Source organism: Miscanthus floridulus, chromosome 19 (genome assembly GCF_019320115.1).
Source record: "Miscanthus floridulus cultivar M001 chromosome 19, ASM1932011v1, whole genome shotgun sequence".
NCBI lineage: Eukaryota > Viridiplantae > Streptophyta > Magnoliopsida > Poales > Poaceae > Miscanthus > Miscanthus floridulus.
The window spans coordinates 4209512-4233461 of record NC_089598.1 but is presented as its reverse complement, the minus strand read 5'-3'; the positions used below and the strand labels follow the sequence as shown (position 1 = coordinate 4233461).

The window sequence follows — 23950 nt, the reverse complement described above, 5'->3', positions numbered from 1 at the left end:
TGAAAGCAACGCAGATGAGTTTCAAAAAAAGAAAGCAACGCAGATGAATATGCCCTTTTGGACGGTTCCTCGATGCCATCAGGGATGGAGCGGAATCTGAACCTGAACCTGAATCAACTACCACGGCCTCCAATCCAATCAGGTTGGAGCAGCATTCAAGCGGCTGGGCCCCTCTGCCGGTACGGTACCTGTCAGTCCACGTCTCTACTAGTGGTAGCTGATGAATGGTCAAGGCCTCAAGGGCTCTGCTTTGCTGGCTTGCTGTTGTATGTTGTGCTTTGACGATCGAGATGAGATTCCAGGCCAGCCAGCAACTGCAATGAACATAAACAGGGACCTTGCTTATTGTGCTCTACTCCTACCTAACGGCGGCGGCGATGGAGGAAGCGAAGCGGCTGCACGCGCGCCTGCTCCGCCGTGGGGAGCGTCGCCTGCAGCCGCTGCTCCTGCGCGTGCTCGCGGCCGGAGACCTGCGCTACGCCGCGCTCCTGATCGACTCTTACCCTTCGTCCCCGCCCTCCGCACCGCTCCACAACCGCCTGCTCCACGCGCTGGCCGCCGCGCGCCACCCGCTGCTGCTCCCCTGCTTCGCGCGCGCGCACCGCCTCCGCCTCCTGACCCCACTCTCCTTCACCCTCCTCTTGTCCTCCTCCTCCACCACCCAACGGTTCGCCGCGTGAGCGCACGCGCTGCTGACCAAGTCCGGGCACGCCGGGTCGTCCGGGGACCCCTACCTCGCGTCCGCGCTCGTCGCCTCCTACGCCAGGTCCGGCCTCCTGGTCGAGTCCCGGCGGGTGTTCGACGAGCTGCCACACAGTGACGCGGCCGCGCGCAACGCGCTGCTGTCGGCGTGCGCGCGCGGCGGGCGGGTGGGCGATGCCCGACCGGAACGTGCGATGGTGTCGGGGTACGCGCAGAACGGGAGGCACGAGGATGCCGTGCGCACGTTCCTGGAGATGTGGGAGGGGGCTGGCGTGCGGCCAAACGAGGTCACCGTCACCAGCGTGCTGCCCGCGTGCGCCGCGGGAGAAAATGGTGATTCTCCCATTACGAAAACTGGGCTTCACAATTTTGCCATCCCGCAAATGGAATTCGCCCATTTGCCATTCTCAAACGATACACATCCACAAATATGCCCTGTGGAGGATTTGTTGCCAAATTAATTTTTTTACCATGGCAAACTTGCCTACCCGTTTTGCCCCTCCCTGATGCATCACGGAGGCCTTCTCTTCATTCACGGGAGACTCACGGTCGTTCCACACGGGATACAGACGACGCCTCCAGGTCAAGCGAGGGAGAGAGGGAACGGATCCCTGCCGTCGCCAGCACCGCCGCCTCCGACGCCGTCGCCGACGATCGACTGCAGGGCACCTCCTGGGTTTCCCCGAAGCCAGCCAGGCGTCCTGGCTCTACCGGCCAACGCCGGTGCTGCTCCAAGTGGTGGATGGAGAACTGGCCAGATCTCTTCCAAGGGTACGTATTCTTGCTTTGCTGGTAATCTAACTGTGCCCAAGTGTGTAGATGAGACTCGACAAGTGTAGATGTGGTGGTAATCTTACTGTGCCACATTTTTATTTCTTTACTAGGCTCGATGGGGAGCCTGACCTTAGCTTAGCACTGGTAGAACCTCCTGCACAGCAAATGCAGGCACCTCTTGTTGATTGGGATAGCCTACGCATCGAGGACAATCGAGATGAAGAGGGAAGAATTAAGATTGTTGATGATGAGGTGATGTATGAGCTGTTGGGGTTTAAGGCTGACGATGAGGAGGCTGATAAGGCAAGAAAGGCAGCCAGTAAAGCTAGCAGTCAACAGAACGCCGATACTTGTTAGAGGACTGAAGAAATTGATACAACTGGGACAGTCATTGAAGTTGATGACTATTTACCAGGGGAGAGGACTGTGGTGCACGATCCAAATCGGCCCAATATGGATCTTGGCACAGTTTATTCTAACATGAAGGAGTTTAGATTGGCGGTGAGACAATTTGCTATAAATAAAGAGTTTGAACTACGCGTTGTCAAAACAGATCCTGAAAGATATATTGGAGGTTGCAAGGGGGGAGAAGATTGTCCTTGGCATCTTGTTGGGCGTAGACAGCCTGATGGGTGTACCGTTATGGTACTAACTTTCATTTTGCGTTCCATTAATTTTTTCCCTTCAATAATTTTAAGGCTGCCAATGTTTTTTGCCCTTCTATATTAGTTGCCTTAGACTAATTTTTTTGTTGTTGCAGGTGACAGTGGTTGTTGATAAGCATACATGTGAATCAAGTGCTAGGAGGAAGACTACCACACCAACCAGTGCTTGGGTTGCTTCAAAGGCAATACATCACCTTAGGAAGAAAACAGCTATGGGCCCTAAGGAACTGCAAAAAACTTTACAGGATGACCACAAGTGTATAATTCATTATGATACTATTTGTAGAGGTAGGCAAATTGCTTTGAGAGAATTGTATGGCAAATGGGAAGAGAGCTTTCAACTGCTATTCAATTGGAGGGCAGAGGTCCTGAAGAGGTGTCCAGGTAGTGTTATTGAGATTGGCATCAAGGAGGTAGATGGCAATTTCTATTTCCATAGATTTTTTTGTGCATTGAAACCTTGCATTGAAGGTTTTTTAGAAGGATGCAGGCCATACCTTAGCATAGACTCTACTGCACTTAATGGTAGATGGAATGGTCATTTAGCTGCAGCTTGTGGTATAGATGGTCACAACTGGATGTACCCAGTTGCTTTTGGGTTCATTGATGGTGAGACAACAGATAACTGGACTTGCATTAAATACTTTTTTGTCCAAACTTGCAGGAAAAGAAAGCCAAGAAAAAATACAACAAAGTATGGTGAGAATGCAAAAATCCCAACAAAGAGAGCAAAGAAGGGAGGGAAATCTCAGGATACGGCTACTGAACCAGCAGCCCCAAATGCTTTCCATGACCAAGAAATCGCACCACCAGCCCCAGATGATTTGCATGCTTTAGAAATTGAAGTACCGGCCCCAGATGCTTCTCTCCATGACCAAGAAATGCCTACATCAGCCCCAAATACACTCACCAGCCCCACAAGGCTCACAAGGGACCAGATCATACAGAACAGCCCTAATAGGGTTACAAGAGGGTATGCTACACATTAATTCTCATTCTTTTATACTTGTATACTGCTTTCATACAAGTGACTCATAGTGCTACTTTTATTGCAGCCAACTGCAAAACCTGCTAGCTGAAGGTGTCTCACCAGACAAGACAGTGCAAAAGAGGAGCCCACCAAAAAAACTCAAGCCAAGAAAACTGAAAACCAATTGAAGGTTTCGGTCTGGAATGTTATGTCCATCATGAAATTGTAACTTAAATTGTATCTGGACATGTATCTCCATCATGAGAATGGAGATCTCTATGAAAACGTATCTCTGGACATGTATCTATGTATCTGGACCTTATTTAATTTATTTGGACCTATGTTATTGTAACTTAAATGCTATCTATCTTGAATTTATCTGGACATGTACTTGAATTCCTCCCGCATGTTATTTGGACCTATGTTATTGTAACAGAAATGCTACCTATCTTAAATGCTACCAGTTGTTCTGCACTGCACCTGAATTCAAATTCCTCCCGCATGTTATCAGGTTCCCTCGATGTTCTTTATGTAGTGGTGTGGAGACCATTAGCTGATTCGCTAAGTGATATGCACATTTCTGTTCCTGCTTGTCTGCAGAGCTTTACAGTGAAAAAACAGAGAACTGAAATGCATGACTTCATTGTGTGCATCGGGATCTAGAGTGGACTAAGCTTCCAACCATAGCATTGCACTTAGATGCTTGGGTGCTTTGAATGTTTTAGTCAGTCGTACTTGTGTATTGCAAGCTCCATAACATGTGCTATTCACCATGTCGTAAAGGATCGACTGGATAAGAGAATGGCCAACTGGGAGAAATTCTGCTTACTGCATTACTGTGGAAAAGTTTCATTTGTGATCATGAAGGTTCATAATTTAGAAATCTGATGCTTATTTATTGATGTAAACAGTAAACATTTAATTACAGATGCCCACACACTCTTTTGCAGTTATAAAATTGAAGAGGTTGTGGATTCAATATTGGTTAGAGCATCTTCTAAACTGTTGGATTTTTTTTCTTGAGAAGGGGCATAAAATACAATACTGAGCTTTGTTTAACTGAATATAATTTCTTACAGGCTTGCAAGTTTGATGTTGTTGAAACCAGTGTTTCTGGCCTTTCTGGTGAATGCCATAATTGTAATACCATTATTCACACTGATCTTAAAAATTACCAATCTATATGCAACATTGGTTAAGCTTGATTTTGTCCAAATTCTATTGAAATTCTGTCCAAATTCAAGCAAAATTATGTCAAAATTCTGCATAAAACAAGTAAAAAATACAGGTCGGTTCCAGAAAAACATCTTCATTTCATAGGACTGAGATGTCATTACAACACATTCTACAAATCAGTTACTAAACAGACCACCACCAGGAGTCGTACCCCACACTTCTACAACACAGTTACTAAACAACTTCACTTGCTAATAAGCACTACCACACCTAAAAGAACTAGGACTGCAATTAGTAAACACAGCACCACCAACAGCTGCACCAGAACGATAAGCTTGTCCATCTTGAGATCCATCCTCTCTTCCTCGTAAATCCTGCAATTAGGCTTCATTTCGACCAAGGCTTTAGTTTCACCATGACCTTCGTATGCTACTGCAGCTTGCATTTCTTCTTTTCGTTTCTTTTCCATGTCTTCTTTAATCTTCTTTGCAACTACTTTCTTGTAAGCATCAGTCCACCTAAAGAATGGACATTTCTTCACTGCCTATGGAAATGACAATACATAACACAAACTATTTATCCAAATCTTGACACAGTACCTAGTTCATCCATTTCTATATGACAAAAACAGATCATTATATACTCACAAATTCATCGTAGTTTACGCATTTGAAGAAAATTTTGCCGTTGTTCTTCCAGGATTTGCATTCCACTACTTTATCACCACATTCTGGGCATGGAATGAGGGGGATCCCGCTAGGGCCAAGTGGATACAGAGAAAGGGCAGCTGTTGGGATGAACGACGAACTAGACGAAGCCTCACCCATATCTGGCGTCGGGGCAGCGGCGGCGTCCTGGAGCGGACGCGTTGGGGCAGCGGCGGCGTCCTGGCGCAGACGCGTCGGGGCGGCGGCAGCGGCCTGGCGCGGACGCGGCGGCGGCCTAGCGCGGAGGCCGTGGCTGGGAAGGAAAGGGCCGTGGAGGTGGGCTGCTGTCGGCCGTCGGCGGCATCGGCGGCGGTGGAGCAGTTCCCTCTGTTCGTCTTCGTCTCGTCTCTCTCCCGTTCTCTCCGTGCTCTCTCTCCCGTGAAGATACGGTGAATGAAAAGGAACGAAGGGATAAGGCTCAGGGGCAAAACGGGAAGAAAGAGATGCCGCAGCAAAAAAAAAATTAATTTGGCAACAAATCCTCCGCAGGGCATATTTGCAGGTGTGTATCGTTTGAAAATGGCAAACGGGCGAATCCCATTTACGGGATGGCAAAATTGCGAAGCCCAGTTTTCGTAATGGCAGAATCACCATTTTCTCACGCCGCGGTCGGGGCCTTGGCGCTGGGGAAGAAGGTGCAGCGGTACGCGAGGGGGAGGGGGATGTTTAGGAATGTCTATGTCGCGAATGCTTTGATCGAGATGTATGCCAAGTGTGGCAGCATTCGTCGGGCTTGGATGGTGTTTCGGGGCATCGGGACGCGGAGGGATCTTTGTTCTTGGAACTCGATGATCATGGCGTTTGCCGTGCATGGACTCTGGAGGGAGGCGCTGGGCTTGTTTCATAAATTGAGGGTGAGGATTTCTTGCTTGCACTATTTTAATGGTCTTATTACTTCAACCATTTGCATTGCATTGCATTGCAGCGAACTTGGTTGCAGAGATGGCCTAGAGAATCAAATATGTTTTCAAGCACCAAACTAGTGACCTTAACCTTAAATCCAGATTACCTACTACTGCCACGTAGTTGCTAAACCTAGAGCTGATTTTACTCTCTTTAGATGACAGGGGCTAAACCAGATGGCATTACATTTGTTGGAGTCATTTTGGCCTGTACTCATGGAGGCTTGGTGGATGAAGGCAAGCTGCTCTTCAACTCAATGAGAGAGGAGTTCGGTCTGAAGCCAAGAATCGAGCACTATGGTTGCATGGTTGACCTGCTGGGGCGTGCTGGTCTGCTAAAAGAAGCTGACAGTCTGATCGCGAGCATGCCAATGGAGCCTGATGCCGTAATCTGGGGAGCGTTTCTTGGAGCTTGCAGCTTCCATGGCAACTTGGAGCTAGCGGAACTAGCAGTGGAAAAACTAATGCACCTGGAGCCACAGAATACAGCAAACCTATTGATCCTTTCAAATATATACGCGTCACATGGCAAATGGGACGGTGTTGCCCAGGTATGGAAGTTGCTAAAGGAAAAAGATCACAAGAAATCTGCTGGTTACAGCTTTATTGAGTTAGATGGTAGGATGCACAAGTTCCTGGTTGAGGATAATTCGCATCCAAGATATGAGATGGTATATGACACCTTGGATAGCATCACACTGACCATGAAGCCTGTCAACTTGGAAAATTCAGCAGTGGAAAGCTAATTTTTCCGTCACCATCTTTTATCTCTTTTATGAGAGAAGAAACTGAGAAAATCACTTGAGATTGATCACGTTCCTGGTTGAGGATAAGTCGCATCCAAGATACGAGATGGTATATGACACCCTGGATAGCATCACACTGACCATGGAACTTGTCAACTTGGAAAATTCAGAAGTGGAAAGCTAATTTTTCCGTCACCATCTTTTCTCTCTTTTATGGGAGAAGAAACTGAGAAAATCACGGACTACTTGCTCTGATCCCCCATATTAAATTGAACTGCGAAGGGATACACCAAGGAGGCAACAGAAGACGTGACCTATCAAGTGAATGCACCACCTGAATATCAACGGATTTTCCTCTACTACCAAATGGTTATTTCTCTTGTTCGTACAATTCAGAGGTGCAAGAGCACTAGGCAGAAAGAAACATAAAATTGCAGGTGAATTCCTCTGCTTCGCTTTTAAATTGTGAAATTTGGATCTGACATGCAAGTTATTAAACAGAAACTGGAGAACTATTACAGAGAAAGCTTATATGTTTTAGTGATTTAGTTTTGATGCAGTGTATGTTTTCTGCTTTGTCGTTGTTGTTGTATGTTTTCTGCTTTGATGCATTTATCTAACTACCTTACTACCTCGTCGTTTGCCATGGCAGCTCATCGCGGAAGAAATAGAGGAACTTTCAAACCATGGGGTTGTGCATGAGATTGCTTGGAAGTATGATGCAGGAATGATCAGCGTCATATTTGTGCCCATCGTATTCTCATGGTTGCCTCTATAGAGCACTTTGCAGCCGTGGTTTCGTGATCACCCTCATATTAGATGCAGACTGGAAGCAATTCAAACATGAAATTGTCGAATGCGAGACATAAGAAGCCTCATTTGTCCTCCACTTTCTTAAAAAGATATGCTCTCCGCCTTTGCAGTATACATTTTGTCATGTTTCATTGGATTCATTGTGTTCCTTAGTTCCTTTCTACAACGGCGGCTCATATATTGAACAAGTTTACAACTTTTAGTGGCGGCTCATATATTGAACGAGTTTACAACTTTTAGCTAAAAACTTCATTTTTGTACTATGGATCAGTCTGGATTCCATGAAACTTGAAAATGACTGCTGCTGCTTAAGGTGTGAACGTATCGGCACAAACAAGCAGAAAGATTTGCTCAGGTAGGACACTTCCAGAAGGACACTGGTCAATGTTCAGATCACCATGTGCTTGTGCAAAAAAGAACAATTTCACCGGGTCAGTTTCACAATTAGGAGCGTAATCATAACGTTAGATGCTTGACATGACTTGTAAATGCTGACGAAATGAACATGACGCAGCATCTTCCTTTTTACTTTTGTCGTTGTTTCTCTTGTTGAAATAATCAGCTCTATGATTTTGTGTCTGGTCCTATTGCATTTGAAAAGTTGGCTGATCCAGGAAGTTAGTGCTGGTAGTGCTCTGGATGCTTGATGACGCACTGAAATCAGGAGACACCAGATAGTAGATGCTTGTTCCCCTGTGGAAATAGTAGTGTCAGAAGCCAAATGGGATTAGGCTCATCTTCTGACCCATGTATCATACATTCAGATATTTATCTAAAATAATCAGACGTTTAGATGTATGGTAGAAGTAGACTGCTTTATAGTTAGTTGTCCATGTCTTTGAGTTGAAATTTTGGGTTACTACACAGTGCTGTGCTATTGTAGTTATCTCCATGACACCATCAGGTAGTACAAAGTACACTGCTTTGTATCCTTCTCCAGATTATTTTAAGAACAGAGAAGCTTAATCAATTTGGCAACACCAACTGCCGGCACTACTTTATGGTTGACCTGACTGGCTCCAAGTCTTTGGCCTCCATGTATCAATGTATGTCATGGTGGCCAATCTTCGCATTCACGTCGTGTTGACGTGCAGCGATCCTGCCCGGAAATTTCGTGTGATGAAATTGACAGAATGATTGTGTGTGAGGTCGTGGTCAGTGAGTAATGGCGAGAGATCAGTAGTAGGGTGGTCGGTGTCTTAACCACATGATAATCCACCACCGCCGTGTCTTACACTGATTGGATGGTAGGCACTATGAAAGGCAGAGGCATGCATGAGATGTCGCCGTTGGAATTGAAAGGGATTGCCACATACTGATGTAAAGATAATTCAGTGTCCGGCTGGAACATGTCAATAGATTCCTACTGGTCACTGGTCTAGTATACTAGTGAGAGTGTGTGTGTTGAGCAGATCATTTCATCAGTGGATGCCAAGAATTTGTTGTGCTGAACATGGACACATGCATGGTCTAAAGCAAGGAGGGCTTTCTATATCTGCTTCTTGTTGGCACTAGCTAGGATCTTCTTTTGTGTGTACCAGAAGCTGATCTGAGAATCTCAGATGAAGGTTCCTGCACCAAACACCAAGATTTGCTGCGCGACAAATTAAACGCGCTCTATGATTTGAAGCACTTGGACATTATTAGTTTGCAAGAAATGAACAGACATCATGCTTGAAGTACAAAATCTTGGGCTTGGCCAACCATATTGGGGTCCTTCTTCCAAGAACTAACTGACAAGTTTCAAAAGATCCAGCTGTCATTAACCATTCCTATGGCGATCATGATCGCAATTGCGCTTAAGATATGTCTTGGTCTTCATCTTCTGAAGACTCCGAGTCATCGCCGATTGTGCTAACAAGCCACGTTGTCTGAGGTGAGGTCAGTTCACAGTTGCTACCGGTGCTTGGTTCAGAAGTTTTTAGTGGTCCGTTTTTATTTTTAGTATTTCTTTGTCTGCAGTGTCGTCGTCGCAGAAGACCTTGACTCAACAATAATGCATTAAATTAAACTAAGTGCAACGGCTTACCTGGACGGCAATGCAAGTGTCCACACGTTCTCGACGCGATCGATGGAGTCATGGATGATAATGACTTGGAACTGCCAAGCAAAGGAGGGGGAGGGAAGAACAGTGCATGTGACTCGCCCTCCCACGTGAGTGTGGTCTGGGGAAGGGAAAAACCGAGGCAACCCTTCCCCCACAAAATCTGTGGAGAGGATGCTTCGAACCCATGATCTGGTGACTCAGTGAGACAGCTCTCGCCACTGCACCAGGCTTACCCTTCTTGACTCGCCCTTGAAACAAAGAACAAAAAATCTCCGTCAGAAACTTTTGTCTTCTCATTAAAAAAATAAATAAAAAAAGAGAGTACCCAGTACAGAGAGCTTCCGTTCTGTGCGGGGTCTGGGAAGGGTGTCAGTGGCAAGCCTTACCCTCGTCTATGCAATGTCAGTGGCAAGCCTTACTCTCGCCTGTACAATGCGAGGAGACCGTGACTCGAATCCAGAACCTTCCGGTCACAGACGGGAAGACTCTACCGCTTGCACCAGGCCCGCCCTTCTAAAAAAATAAAATAATAAATAAATAAATAAATAAAATCCATTCTCACCATCTGATTGGATGAGATTTCAAGCTCAGGTATTTTTTTCACAAACGAATGTTGAATTATTGTAATTGTGATTTATTTTTCAGAAATGAAGGAGTGTCATGAGCAATGAAGTCGTGGTGCTATCAGTTGTGACGCTGACGCCCCAACCAGGGTTAAATCCTTGGTTCTTTGAAAAGAAAAGAAAAAGGGCATCACCAAGTTTCCTAAATGTGAAGTTGCCATTCGATGCCTTTCTCCAGAAATAAACGGACAGACCGGAGTATTCCACAACTGAAAATGCAAGGCAAGTCAAAATTAGGATGAGAACAAACTCACTGACAAGATTTTACTGTGATTGGTAAAATCAAACTCAGAGACAATGAGAAGTTCGTCAGGACGGAACGTATAAAAGCTCAAACACTGTTGTTTCTTTGTCCATGGAATTATATTAAAAAACAGACAGTGAGAGCGACCTGTGTGTCTCTACATATAAACACTGAGGCAGCCACCCACTCTTCCCATTAACAAAGCATCCATCCCTTCAGCAAACCTTCAGTTGAGAGAGGAGAGAGGAGACAACTAGAGACACAAACAGAGGTACACCAAGCATCCTTCTCCCATCCTCTTGATCTTCCTTCGATCTCCCTTTTTGTTTTCACACTTCGATTCTGCTCTTCAATTTGTGCTTCATCGGTACGGTCTTTCCATGTTCTTGGCTCTTGAGTGCCTTCTTCTTTGATTTTTTTTTTCTTGCAAATTCAGCTATGCACACTGCATGATTCATAAGAACATGAGAGATTTGGATGAGTTTCCTTAAAAAAAAAGTTTTTTCCCAAATTAAAATCACTAGTGTTAGGCTTAGGCCTATAACAGTTCACATCAACCAAGTTGTTACAGAGGTGGTTATATTACCTCTTGTTCCTGCTGATCAGAGACTTTCTCGGTCCCAATTGATTACGAAAGATGTTGTGCCATGGCCTGCAGGTAACCGGCTCACGCTTGTCTCGGTGGCCGGCCAATCATGGCCACCGTGGGGCAGTCCGGGGCCCTGAGGAGGGTCACCGTGCACTACGCCAACTCGCCCACCCGCAGCACGGTGGCAGAGGTGAGCCTTGACGACCTCGACGACGAGCTGCTCCAGTTTGTGCTTGCCGATCTTCTTCCTGGCCAGGTACATGCCCCTTCTTCGCCTTCAGCTCTTCAGCACAATCCTGCATAAACATGGCGTCTCTGTCAGCCTTGTATCTTTGTTTCTTCTGACCTGCGTATCATTTCTGTAGCTTTCGTTCTTGTAGCTTAGGAAGTAGGATTTCAGTCTCTACTGAAAAGAAGGAAAAAAAAGGCTAAAAAAGTAGGATTTCACAATTGCAGGAGGGTTTACACCAATCGATCTTGGAAGGAGCATACAGCAACCACCAGAGCCATATGAGAGGTGCAGGACCCAGTGGCCCGTATGACTATTCACAGTCACAGGAATACCATGCAGAGAGCAGCACTGGTGCAGCAGCAACTCCTACCAGGAATTCAGGCACGGATCAACAAATCGCCTCGGACTTCGAGTACGCCAAGCAGCTCCAGCAGGCGATGGAGGACCTCAGCGTCGAAGACGACGACGACGGTATGATCTGCTCTGCCTATGAATGATGATTCAGCAAATTCAGATGCGTTTCGTTTTTACATGATGTGACACTCGTCGGATTCTTGTGCCCGGCGGCCGTCGCATCTCATAATTGTGGTTCTTGTGTTGTCGCTGCCACGATTGTTCAGATATCAGCTGCGTGCCGTCTCCATCTGACTCTGACGATGAGCATGACCATCACGACGAAGAGGAAGAGGTGATTGCACAACTTTTTCTTTTCTTTTCTCGAACACGAAAGAGAACACTGCTCAACTTGGCTGAGCATGTATCTATCTTTCTTTCTGAATTAGTTATTCTTCAAAGATATGAAAAGTGGAGAACTGAAGATTCTGATAATTGTGTCTGCAGGCTGACAGGCAGGATGGTAATGGTGATGATGATGATGTTGATCCAGACAACATGACTTATGAGGTTTGTGGCTATGGAATGTTCTTTTTTTCCTCCTCTTTTCAAGTGACATGTAAAGCTTGTGAACAAAATAGAACTATGCAAGTAGTGTGTACCTTTACACCTGGGTTGGAATTTGGAAAGGCCACTGATTTCCTACCCTCTTTTCGGTGATGCAGCAAAGACAGGCACTTGTAGAATCTGTGGGGACTGAGGACAGAGGTTTATCCGATGAGCTCATCTCCTATCTGCAGCCATGGAAGTACAAGGCAGTGGCATCAGGGTTTTTCTCCCGGAAAACAAACCATGAAGAGTAGGTTTATGCCTGCCTTTTTCAGTTTACATTATTACAAGGTTGCTCTTATTTAAGAATAGTATATGAAATATACAAATATCTCGGGCCATAAATATCGATTCATATGCGCAATTACAACATGTGAGTTGTTTTTTCTCCTAATGTTGACGACAAATAGTGAAATTTCCATGGCATCACTGATGATGTTTTTTGGGGTTTGTTTGGATGCAGCTGCCCTATCTGCCTGTCCACTTTCAGAAGCCGTGAAACCATGATAACGTTGCCGTGCAGGCATCACTACCACGCAGCTTGTGTCACCAAATGGCTCAAGGTCAACAAGGTAAATCTGCAGATGTTGAAGCATCCTCTTCTCGTGCTATTTGTTAGTAATAACAAATTGTTATTGCAGTTACAGTGGATTGGGGTTTATTCACCGTGACAGTTTTTTTTTTCTGACTTTGAATTTCTCCTTGTTTTGTGAAAACAGACATGCCCTGTATGCAAATATGAACTGTTTGGACCTTCCTAGCATCCCACCGCGTCGCCAACGAAGCTGATAAGATGATGATGATGAGGCGTCACACCCTGCTGGTTGCATCATCTACTTTTTTAGCCCCAAGAAAACTGAAAATGAAAAAAAAAATCAATCCAAAAGGAGAAAAAAAATTAGGAAGTATAGATGCTTGATCACCCAAGGAAAAGAAAAGAAAAGAAAAAAAATGAATTTTAGGTGTTTTTATTTTGCCTTTGGCTTGTGGAAATGTACTTTTTAAGTCACAATCTTATAGTTGTTTATTAGAAGCTTGTTCTTTCTCTTGCCATGACTATTTGTATTTGTTGTGCGATGCATCATGCTAATTGTTTTCTCACGAAGCATACCTCGAACCATTATGATGTATTGGATATTTAGGGGCCGTTTGGTGGCATAGAACCTTTCTAGTTCTTTTTAGATGTAAGAACTTCCTAGTGGAATAACTAGAAACCGTGCCAAACACTTCAGGGCAATGATTCTTCTCTCACCACGTTCTACTCTAAGAAACTAAATCCAGTTGCCAAGCAATTTCAATAGTACTAGATAATAATCCAGTTGCCAAACGATTTCAATAGTAGGTAATCCCTTTTCCAATAGCAAGTAATAACCCAATTGCCAAGCGATCTCAAGTTCTCAACAGTACGTAAATTCCTTTTCATGAGAAGCTAGACCTAAAACATTTCCGTAAGAATCTCTATCAAACGCATCTTTACCACAAGCCATTAAATTCAACGGCTTAGAAAAGTTCTGGCAAGGCACATCTGTCGTTATTTAAACCAAACACGCCCTAGATGTTGGAGTCTACTGAAGTGCTGCCCAGAGGCTTAAGGGACACCAAGCTGGCGAGGACGAGGAAAGATAGATCCTTGTTTGAGTTGTTTCTTCTAGAGTTAAATGCACCAGAGATCCATTAACTTGTGAGGATGTTTCAGTTGGGTCCATCAACTTTCAAAGTGGCTTTTTGGGTCCATAAACTTTTAAAACGGTTCACTGCAGTCCATACCTATTTATTTAACCTTAAATTCAAAGCACATTTGTAGAAAACCCCTTCCCGCACCACGTCACGTACGCGGACGGCTCCCTGACGCCCGCCGTCGCTGCTGCGGGCGCGCTGGCGAGCCGCTGCTGTGGCCATGCGGGCCCAACCGGCAGCTCGCTCTGCAGCCAAGAGACGCCAGGACAACAAGCTGCTCTGCAGCTGGCACTCATCTCGGACCAGCGCACGCTCGAGCTCGGCAAGGCCTCCAGCGCTCTCCACAGCAAGGAGGGCGTCATGCTGGAGGTCCCGGCGGAGGGACGGATGGACACTGCAGGCTGGAAATGGCGAGCTGGACATGGACGCGTCTTCGGGGTCCTGCTGCTGCTCGAGCACGCCATGGCAGCCGATGCAACATCTATGTGGCATTTACAACAGCAGCTTCAGCCTTGACACCGATCATTCCATTCACGTCAGTGAAGCAAACCACAACATCGTCCGGCACTGGCGCGTCACGGTGAGGAGGAAGAGCGGCGGCTGGAGGAGGGCGCTTCGGCCGCACCCGCGAAGGAATGGCGCAGGATCTCCACCTGCGGTGCCCACCCACGGATGACCATGACCCGTGAAGCCATGGCCGCCTCGAACCCCTCCGACAACACAGTGAGCGTCCTCGCAGCCCACACGAAGGCCGCCGAGCTCTGAGCCAGCGCGTCTGCCACGCACGCCGCCTGCTCCGGCGACAGCGCGTGCTGCGTCCCGAAGCTGACGTAGACGACGGATCCGTCGGCGAAGGCGTCCAGCCAGGCTGCCACCGCTGACCCGCGGGACCAAAGGCGAACGGCAGTCCAGGTAGGTGGGCTCGAAAGCCACGGAGGAGTGGAGGACGACGCACTCAGTGTCCAGAAGGCGACATGCAACGCGCTGCAGGGCGAGAAGGTGACGTGCCTGGCGCTGAGCTCGGCGGCGAGCGACCGCGCCCACCCGGTGAAGAGGTTGGAGACGACGGCCGTGACGCGCCCGCTCGTTGACCACCAGCGTGTGCGCCTGGAACTCGCCGTCCTCCACGGAGAAGGTGACGTCCGACCCCACGCCGGTCTCCAGCAGCCGCTCGAGGTGCCAGGAGATGCTGGGTGGCGGCACCACCATGTCCTGCTCCGGGGCCAGCAGGCATGCGCGTGCGGCGGTCGTCGTCGTCTTGCTGGCCACCACCTAGAACTCGAAGCTGCACTCCACCGACACGTGCGGGTATGCCAGTCGCCGCTCCCTCGCGCGCCGGCTCGAGTCCCTCGCGGCGCGGGAGGTGGAGCTGGTGTCCGCGCTCTCTGGGGGCATGCTCCCGTGGGAGCGCAGCGCGTCCGAGGTGTGGCAGCTGCCCGGGAGCGCCGCGGCCGTCGTGTGCCAGGTCAGCGAGGCCAGCCTGCTCCCGCGCCTCACCGCGTGGGACAAGTCCGAGACGCACCGCGGCGGCCACGAAGAGGAACGCCGCCAGGAGGAGCGCGCCGTAGAGGAGCTTGGTGGAGGCTGCTGCTGCTGCGGCGTCCATGGCTAAGGAGAGGCCGGGCAGAGTAGACAGTCCATGACTCCGTGGCTGGTGACTCCGTGGCCTGCTGCCTCCTCGCCGTGACCCTGCACGGCCTATGCTCGAAGGACACGCTTTGTGCCGCAGACTTATCTCTTCTTCCACGCACGGAGCCTTATCTCTTCTTCATTCATCCACCGCACGCACGGAGCCTTATCTCTTCTTCCACCACACGCACGCAAATCGCCCAGGCAGCCTGTGACGGCCGCGTGCTCGCGCTTCGCCGCACCCCGGCGGCCCGATGTCCGCGCGCTCGCGCTCGCCCGTCCCGGTGCCCCGGCGGCCTCGTGCCCCGTCCACCGCGTGCGTGCGTCTCCCCATCGCGTCCGTACTTCCCGGTGGTCTAGACTCCTTCACCGCGTGCGCCTCCCCGGACCCTGTCCGCCGCGCTCGTCGCCTGCCTCCATCCTTCCCCGGCGGCGCGACTGGGACGGTGATGGCCAAACACCAGCTGCGCGGTGGCGTGGCACCTCGAGTGGGACTGCAGCGGGAACCGCTAGATAGCAGCTGTGCGGCGGCGCGCGATCACGGCGCCCTCACGGTGTGGCTAGGGCGGGGATGGCAGGGTGGCCGTGGGTGCCGTGGCAAAGCAGTTTGTGCCGTGGCAAAATGTCCCTGAGCCGCGGCCGGCGGACCCGCGGCGGCCCGGAGATGGCCTCCCGTGCGGCCTTGTGCCGCGGAAGGCGGCCTCCGCGCCGTGGCCCCTTCGCCTGTGGCCTCGCGGCCACGGCCAGCAGCCACTGCGTCAGTCTTGTGCCGACGGCCGGGGGCCTCGTCTTCGGGTCCTGCGGCTGGGCACGCACGCCGCCTCGCGCCCGTGGCCGGCGGCCTCTGCGCCTGCAGCTGCCGGGGAGCCCGCACGCACGCCGCCTCACGCCCGTGGCCGGCGGCCTCTGCGCAATGGCCGGGGAGCTCGCGTACACGCTCGCTGCATGCTCACCTGCGTGTGTCATTCTTCACTCCGTTGACCGTTGATCAGGAAGGGTGAGCGTGTAATCGATAAAGAAAGGTAGGAGGTTTTCTGCAAATGTACGTTGAATTTAAGGTTAAATAAATGGGTATGGACCTGCAGTGAACCGTTTTAAAAGTTTATGGACCCAAAAACCCACTTTCAAAGTTGATGGATCTAAGTGAAACTAGAGCGTAAGTTGATGGACCACCCATGCATTTAACTCTTTCTTCTATAATTTGATAGAACCATGCGAAACACACACCCTGTGCCAGATAACAGGAGAGCATAATTAACACTCCCTATAGCATGAGAATGATATACACGAAGAGGTAATGTTTGTGACCTTGCGATAATCACATCATATCATTCAGCAACATTGTCATACACACGCTAACAGCTATGGGTTGCACTGCTCCCGATCCCCAAGCCAAATCCAACTCACTATCTTACTCACACATCTGGATATGATGATCTGAAACTGTCAATACAAAAGCTCCAGAAAGAGAAGGGTGGCAAAGCACTTGCCAGCACCAATCAGGCTATATCGTTGCTTGGCACTTACGGCAAACGAACTCAAGAGTAGTGAGACGTTTATATACCATGCTGACATGCTCACATGTTACCACGGCAAGGCACTACCACCCTTGTCCTGCACCGAACAGCCCGCTTTCCACCAGTGCGTTAGTGACTGTGTCATCGAGGTCCTCCAGTTGAAGGAAGGAGTCATCGACCATTGAGTTCACGGCATTGCCAGCGGTAGCAGCAGCAGCAGCTGGACTGCTGCTCACCGACTTGAAGCTGTTGTTTCTGCCAGGGGCAATGCTGGCTGTGCTATTGTTTATCACATTGCTAGGGCCAGTACCAGCTGGAGCAGCACCCTTCACAGCGCTGTTATGGTTACTGTTATTATTATTGATATGCTGTCCCTGCTCCCCAGTAGCAGCAACATTGGGGATAGCAACTCCTGATGCAAGACCACCGCTCGCATTAGGTGCATCTGGAGGCGGTTGCTGTGCTTTTGTGCGGTTGTTATTATTCTTAACTTCCTGCAGAAGCTGATTAAGCACATGCTGCTGGTATTGTGGGTTAACACCAAAGCCCTGGAAATTGTTTTGCTGCGGCATAGGCTGCTGAAATGAACCAGGGTGTTGGAACTGCACTTGGTTAGGTCCACGGAAGGATCTGGCCGCTTCCAGCTGTATGCCATTGTGCATTGCTGTAGAACCTTTGAAGATACTTGATGCCTCCTGCTGCAGCAAAATTGGGTTTGCACTGGAGCTTCTGAGCATATTCTGGTAGCTGTTTAGAGTTGTGGCATTCTGTAGAGTGTTATTGCCAATGGTTCCGACACCAGGAGTCTGATTGTTCACAGAAGTACTTGTCTCTTGTTTGACCCCAATTAGTTTGGTGTTGCTCTGGTTATTGGCAAGGTTAGCAGCAGCCATGACCTGTCTTGAATCATGCATATTCTGAAACTTTGCCATGGTTTTCGAATAACTGTTCAGGCTCTCTGCATATTAACAGAGAAAATGTTAGAAGTGCAGTGTAGATAAATGGGGCAAACAGAAGGTGCACTCCATACTAAAGATCACAATACTATCCAATCAGCAATCAGTTTTTGTCATTGTTCATATTGTTTCTTTTTAATTGTTGTTTATTGCTCCGCTGATATCAGCTGAAAAAACAAATGAAGCTACACAAATTATAGATGAGATGTGCAACTTCCCATCCCACTACATAAACCATGTGTACAGACATTACTACCTGTTATCCATTGGTATTCTTCAACTCTACTGCATAACTCGCAAAAAAACTCTTGCTGCTTGAGTAAGCCAAAAACAACCATGTCTACCAAGTTATCGCATCAAACTGTCTGGGTACAGCCCATTATGGTCAAAATGGTGGAAACCCAGTGCTGTAGATTTTTATTATAAAACAAAACTTTACCTACAAATTCAATTTACTCTAAAGACAGAATTCTGATTTTAATACTAAATCCAACCATCTTTATACAAAATGTGGGAAAAACAGCAAGGAAGAACCTAATAATTTAGAAAAAAAAAACTAATTCACACAGCTAAATGTTGACAACTAAATGAAAATTGAAGACACTATTAAATAAATGTGCACAATCATCATACCTTTAGGACCAAGATTGTTCTTGTGGCTGAACTCAATTAAGTCCTTCATGTGATTCACCACCTCCGATATCTGACAAGGACAGACAACCATCAGCATGCTGCATGCATATGTATGTACTTAACTGTAAAAAGATACAAGGCGGATTCTAACTACCTGCAGGCAGCGTACATATCTTTTAGAAAGCCCATGTTCATTTAAGGTGTGATGCTCTAGATTTTTTGCCAGTTGCCGTGATGCAGTGACAAACCTAACAATACAAAAGAAAAAGATGTAACCACATCAATTAGATAACCAGAAATTGTTCAGTACACGTGGATGTCAATGTCAAGTACTGAAGGTGAAATAGGATCACTAACATGTTGCAGATGGTTTGTGCATCATTGTTTGATATCCCCGCTGATCCACTTTCATTGACAACAGCTTGGTATTTCTGGGCAACTTGCAGCAGATTATTAACCTGGAAAAACAGAAGGGTGAGTAGAAGATAAGATATAACAGTCACCAAAGTTAATGGCATACCATACAAGAGTTAACTCAGGTACAAGGAATATGCACTTGGGGTAGCACCCACAATGAATACACATTAGAATAAGAAATGGGATGCGTTATGTGTTCAAATTTTTTATACTGAGTCCATGCAGCTGTAAAATATTGTAGGGCAAATAAAAACATAGAGAAGATAATAAGAAATAAATGCGAGAGCCCCAATAAATAATCCAGGATCCAACGACTCATGCCACACAATATAAATTTGTATCCTATAGCCAAAGAGGATTAAACTACCATAATGTCCTGCCAAATTATAGACTTAAAAAATTGTAGCGAAAATTGAAGGAACAGCACGCTGGACAAAGAACTCCACCTGTGGTGCTATAGTCTTGCGAGTGATGTACTCCTCATGGCGTCGTGAACAGAACTCCCAGGACATTATCTACACATTTCACAAGCAATCAGGAAATAGAAATGATTATCAATTGCCACCCGTTTGAAACATTTAAGTGCCTACAAATGCTAAACAATATGGGCATGTTACCAAAATTGCTAATGGCATGTGCAAGCAACCAGGACAGCTAAGCAATATACCTTTAGCTCTGGTGTGAAAATGATTCTCAGATGTCCCTCATGTATAACATGTAGATGTTCATAAACACTTTTTTGAACAACTTTTGCATGCTCCAGCACCATTTGTCCATTAGGGAACCGGAATTCGTTGGGTGAGTCAAAGTATAAGTATTCATCGATAACACCATGGTCAAATCTAATTTGGCAGAGTCTAGGAAGTACTTCATAGGTAGCTTCTACCAAATGGAACAAAGACCAAAAGAAAAAGATAAAGTTAACTTAGTGAGCTTAATGGCAGACATTGAAACAGAAAATAGGAAAAGCACGAAATAAATCATGATCTATGAGAATACGTACATATGTTAAGAAGAAATCTACTCAGAAAGGAGAAACTAAGGCAATCATCTATGTCATCTTAATAGCACATGCAGAGTGCGTAAAAGATAACAAGAAGACATAAAAACATATCTGGTTTAACCAGAGATTCACTGTGAGAAAGCAAGAATCACTAGGGCATCACCTTGTTCAAAGGTCCTGTTTGGGAGAGCTCAGGTAGAATAGGGGTGTTTGAGTGAAGAATCTCGATTCCAATTTGATACTAAACACACAGGGCTCAAACTCTTAATTTGTGACTAGGAGCTACAAACTTCAGATCCTTCAAGATTCTTCGTTTGCGACATTCATACATTTCAAAAAGCATTCAGCTGATCCAGAGATTCATTTTCAACTTGGCAATGATCTTTGGGTGATATTTTTATCATTCTTAATGCTTATCAACAAATTGTTAGTATTATATTTTTCTAGTCTGAAATGGCAAGACCTTTAGAGCCACAAGAAGCTAACCAGAAAATACGGTGAATAGATCACAACTATGAACTGAGCAAACTAAGAATTTGGACAAATGAAAGAACCGTTATCCGTTATCATTCATCAGGTAGAGTTGACAGAGACCAACTAACCATATCCTTTCCCACCATGTGTATTGCAAATGTCACATCGCCATGTATCCTGTACCATAGAGAAAATAGAAAATTGATGAATGTATCCACCGCATTTTTATATATAGAAAAAGAAAATTTAACTGCTGCAGGCTACAATGGAACTCTTTACTGCAAAAAGCTGTGCATAGAAGATCTATTTTTCTACCATTAAAGGCACTTAACAAATTAAATGTGGTTTTCACTAACCCCAGCAGGAACTTTACACTGTTGCTAATCAATCTAATACTGAACATCAAGCAGAAAGTGATGTTCGGCCATGAAATAAAGAGCAGTATTCGATGGGAAATAATACGAGTAGGTGTGAAGTATTAATTACCAGAGCTTTCTGTGGAGCAGCAGCTGAAGAATTCCCTCTGTTGTCATAAGAAGAGACACACCATCTTTCTCTTGCTCGAGGTGCAAAGTACTCTTCAACAAGCTTCCTCCAATATGTTATAGGGTTATTCTAGAAAGAATCGTTCAAATAAATTGTATTGCCAAGAGCTTGTACCTCATAATCCCACAAACAATTAACACTATAGAGAAACTCACCTCTGGACGATGACGCTTGTGAAATAAATACTGCAGTATCCTGCGAGAACAAATCCCACTCTCGATAGGAGTCCTAACAGGACCACTTAACTGCATTCCGGTCTGTGCCAGTGGTGGCCTAAGTTGAGGCTGCCGAGGAATACCAACTTGGGGTTGTTGCATCTGAGAAAATGGTTGCAACAAATGCTGCTGCTGCCGTTGCTGAAGTTGTGCCAGTTTATGCTGCTGAATCAAAGCTTGAAGCTGTGGGTTCTGTTGCCCCTGGAAATGAAGAGAATTCTGACCATGGATCAGCTGCTGAATCAGCTGTTGTTGCATGATATCGCCAGGACTAACATCAATCCTTGATTTCTTCTGAGCATGCAATGCACCTCCAGCATCGATCACAGGTTGTGATGTTACACTTGAAGACCTCCGTTTCTGCACCTGCTCTTGGGGTGGACTTTGCTGCATGATGGAACCGTCAATGACTGAAGAGCCAGAGATGTTATTGGATGAAAATGACATTGGTGATGCAGGAACGCGCATCAATGAATCACCATTCATGCTAGTACTTGGCTGTAACTGGGCGCCACCGGAAAGTGACGAGTTGGTGTCAGTCACCAACGAGCTAACTCCAATGCTTGGGCCCGAGGAATTTGTAGTGCTAATTGGAACATTACCATTCATGTCCCTGGCATATCCAAGGTTAGAACATGCACCCCCAGACATGGAAGTCCAGGGATGAGTTCCGTTCATTGCCTTGTACAATCACGTAAAAGAGGCAAGGCACATTACTGGAATCGCTGATAATAAAGACCTTAAAATACTTCAGCCAGAACCTGTAAAAAGAGAGGTGTCAATGGTATTAAAGACATGCAAAGAAATTATGCATCATTTTTTTTCCCTTTGTTTTGCACTAACAAAAAAAAATGTGTGCATTGTAAGCTGATCAAGTTCACATAAGCGAAACAAGTAGCATATTGTATTCATCTAAGCAAAACATGAACCTAACCAGGTCAGTTTCCTAGCTGCAAACAAGGCAAGTAACAGATGATTAAGAGACCAAAACTGGATCAAGCTGCAAGCGATAAATAAAGGAGCCTGGGCTAACTTGAAGCAACCAAAATCCAGGTATTTAGTCGCCCATTAGAGTATATAAGAAGCTACCATGTAAGACCCAGATGTAACACGCCTCTGTTCAGATACTACTAAGTAGCAAAATTGGCCTAAATAGCTGTGATCCTTAGCCTTCTCCGAGAGGCCAAGACTACAAATTTCCAATGTAAAATCAGTGTTCCATAAAACTTGATAGACCTAATGACAGCACAATCGTGTGACTGCCCAGGCCATGAACTAAGCTCAAACCGCCACGGTGTTGGCCAGCTAGGCATCGATTCTCCCCAAATTACAGCAGCAGGGTGGGCATAGCTACCTAACCACCCGAAGAATGTACAAGATTGTTTATTTCTTCGCTTCTTTGCTCATACATCAATCGGAGGTATTGCAGCCAGTGAAGTAATTCTACCCCAAAATCTTATCTTGGGGAAAAAAACGCAGACAATCCCTACATCTAACCAGGCAGGAGATATTCTGCGGTGCAAACAAGATAACACAGGAGTGCACGGAGAGAAGTAACCCCAAAAGCAAAGAACGTAATCACATAGAGAACAATAGAAACAATAAGCATAGGGAGAAAAAAAAAAGATAATCACTCCAACAACAACTAAATCCATAGAGTACTTTTGCTGGGTTGCCTTTCCACCAACCATCCATATGTTCAGCAACCGAAGGGGACAAGAACATAAACACACATGTATGCAACGGCACAAAACAAACGGTAATGGCGCTGCCGCTGCTGGAGGAAGCAAAGACGTAGATTGCTACCGCCTTCCGCGTCTTCCGCCTACCAGGCCAAGTTAACCGCTACGAGAGGTAGAGAGAGAGAAACAAAAAAAGAGGAAACATTTGGGGGGCTTTCTTAGTAGAGCTTGGGGAAGGTGGAAGACAACCAGATTGGGCAGATAGACCCCAGGAACTCACTTCGCTCCCCACGGACGGATTGAATTGAACCCTAAGCAAAAACTCGCTGCAAACCAGACCAAATCAAATCGAAAAGGCTAGCAAAATCAAACCAGCGACAGCACAAGCAGGAGCAGAATTCCAGCCTCGAACCCCAGAATTCGGGCGCGCCGCATTGCGGGAACCGGCGCCCATCCACCCCCGAAAACTCCCCCACACGGCGGTATGCGGTGGGTATCCCACCACGAATCCTCCCCCGCCGAGCGACGCCCCGCCGGCGAGCGCACGAACTCCCCCTCGCAACCAGTCCGGCAATCAATCGCGTTGTGCAGAAAAGCAAAGCGAAGAGGGGGGCGAAAAAATCTCACCCCGCTGCCGCTTCCCCCCACCTCGTGCTGCTGCTGCCGCCGCTTCCGCTGCTAAATTATTTTCCTCTCATCTCCTTCTTCGGTTCTTCCCCTCCTCTTCTTGCGCCTGTCTGTCTGTGTATTGGTGTGGCGGCCGTTGCCGGCGCCGCGGCCACCGGACTAAATAGCTTCGCGGCGCCCGAGGAGGGGGTGACCGGGTGCAGCCGGTGGGGCGGCCCGCCTTTGACCATCCGTCGCCGGTTGCGGGGGGGCCGCGGGGGCGATCCCGACCGTCGGATCGGGCCGGCAGCGCGCGCGGGAGGCGGATATTTACACGCGTCGGCGCCTGATTGGGTGACGGTGGAGACGGGGTTACCGGGAGAGGGGCAGTTGGTCCCCTGGCTACGTGCACCCAGCGGGTGTACACGTTAGGGATGGCTGGGCCCACGCGGGGGAGAGGGCG

The 23950-nt window shown here is 47.2% G+C and overlaps 3 protein-coding genes and 1 pseudogene across 5 annotated transcripts; 2 read left to right on the top strand and 2 right to left on the bottom strand.

Moving 5' to 3' along the window:
• Positions 1-377: 377 nt before the first annotated feature.
• LOC136526737 (pentatricopeptide repeat-containing protein At5g08510-like) lies at positions 378-6642 on the top strand (annotated as a pseudogene).
• Positions 6643-10501: 3859 nt separating this feature from the next.
• LOC136527729 (E3 ubiquitin ligase BIG BROTHER-related-like) lies at positions 10502-13178 on the top strand. 2 transcript variants are annotated; one of them, XM_066520545.1, is made up of 8 exons: positions 10502-10640; positions 11028-11214; positions 11415-11661; positions 11811-11878; positions 12031-12093; positions 12249-12382; positions 12596-12704; positions 12852-13178. In XM_066520545.1, exons 2-8 carry the CDS (start codon positions 11065-11067, stop codon positions 12891-12893), a joined length of 813 nt encoding a protein of 270 aa, XP_066376642.1. In that variant the 5' UTR covers positions 10502-10640; positions 11028-11064; the 3' UTR covers positions 12894-13178. The 2 variants fall into 2 exon arrangements, with proteins under 2 accessions (XP_066376642.1, XP_066376643.1); XM_066520546.1 differs by having other exon boundaries at positions 10607-10736.
• A 1206-nt stretch (positions 13179-14384) lies between these two features.
• On the bottom strand, positions 14385-15018 carry LOC136525409 (flavonol 3-O-glucosyltransferase UGT89B1-like). Its single transcript, XM_066518404.1, has 2 exons — positions 14886-15018; positions 14385-14686 (listed from the first exon to the last, which is right to left on the bottom strand). Exons 1-2 carry the CDS (start codon positions 15016-15018, stop codon positions 14385-14387), a joined length of 435 nt encoding a protein of 144 aa, XP_066374501.1.
• Positions 15019-16614: 1596 nt separating this feature from the next.
• Positions 16615-23639, bottom strand: LOC136527728 (probable transcriptional regulator SLK3). 2 transcript variants are annotated; one of them, XM_066520543.1, is made up of 10 exons: positions 23509-23639; positions 21140-21960; positions 20925-21053; positions 20567-20615; positions 19629-19843; positions 19408-19476; positions 18902-19002; positions 18699-18792; positions 18545-18614; positions 16615-17913 (listed from the first exon to the last, which is right to left on the bottom strand). In XM_066520543.1, the coding sequence occupies exons 2-10, from the start codon at positions 21875-21877 to the stop codon at positions 17039-17041; spliced, it is 2340 nt and encodes a 779-aa protein (XP_066376640.1). In that variant the 5' UTR covers positions 21878-21960; positions 23509-23639; the 3' UTR covers positions 16615-17038. The 2 variants fall into 2 exon arrangements, with proteins under 2 accessions (XP_066376640.1, XP_066376641.1); XM_066520544.1 differs by having other exon boundaries at positions 23530-23600.
• Between the last annotated feature and the right edge of the window lie 311 nt (positions 23640-23950).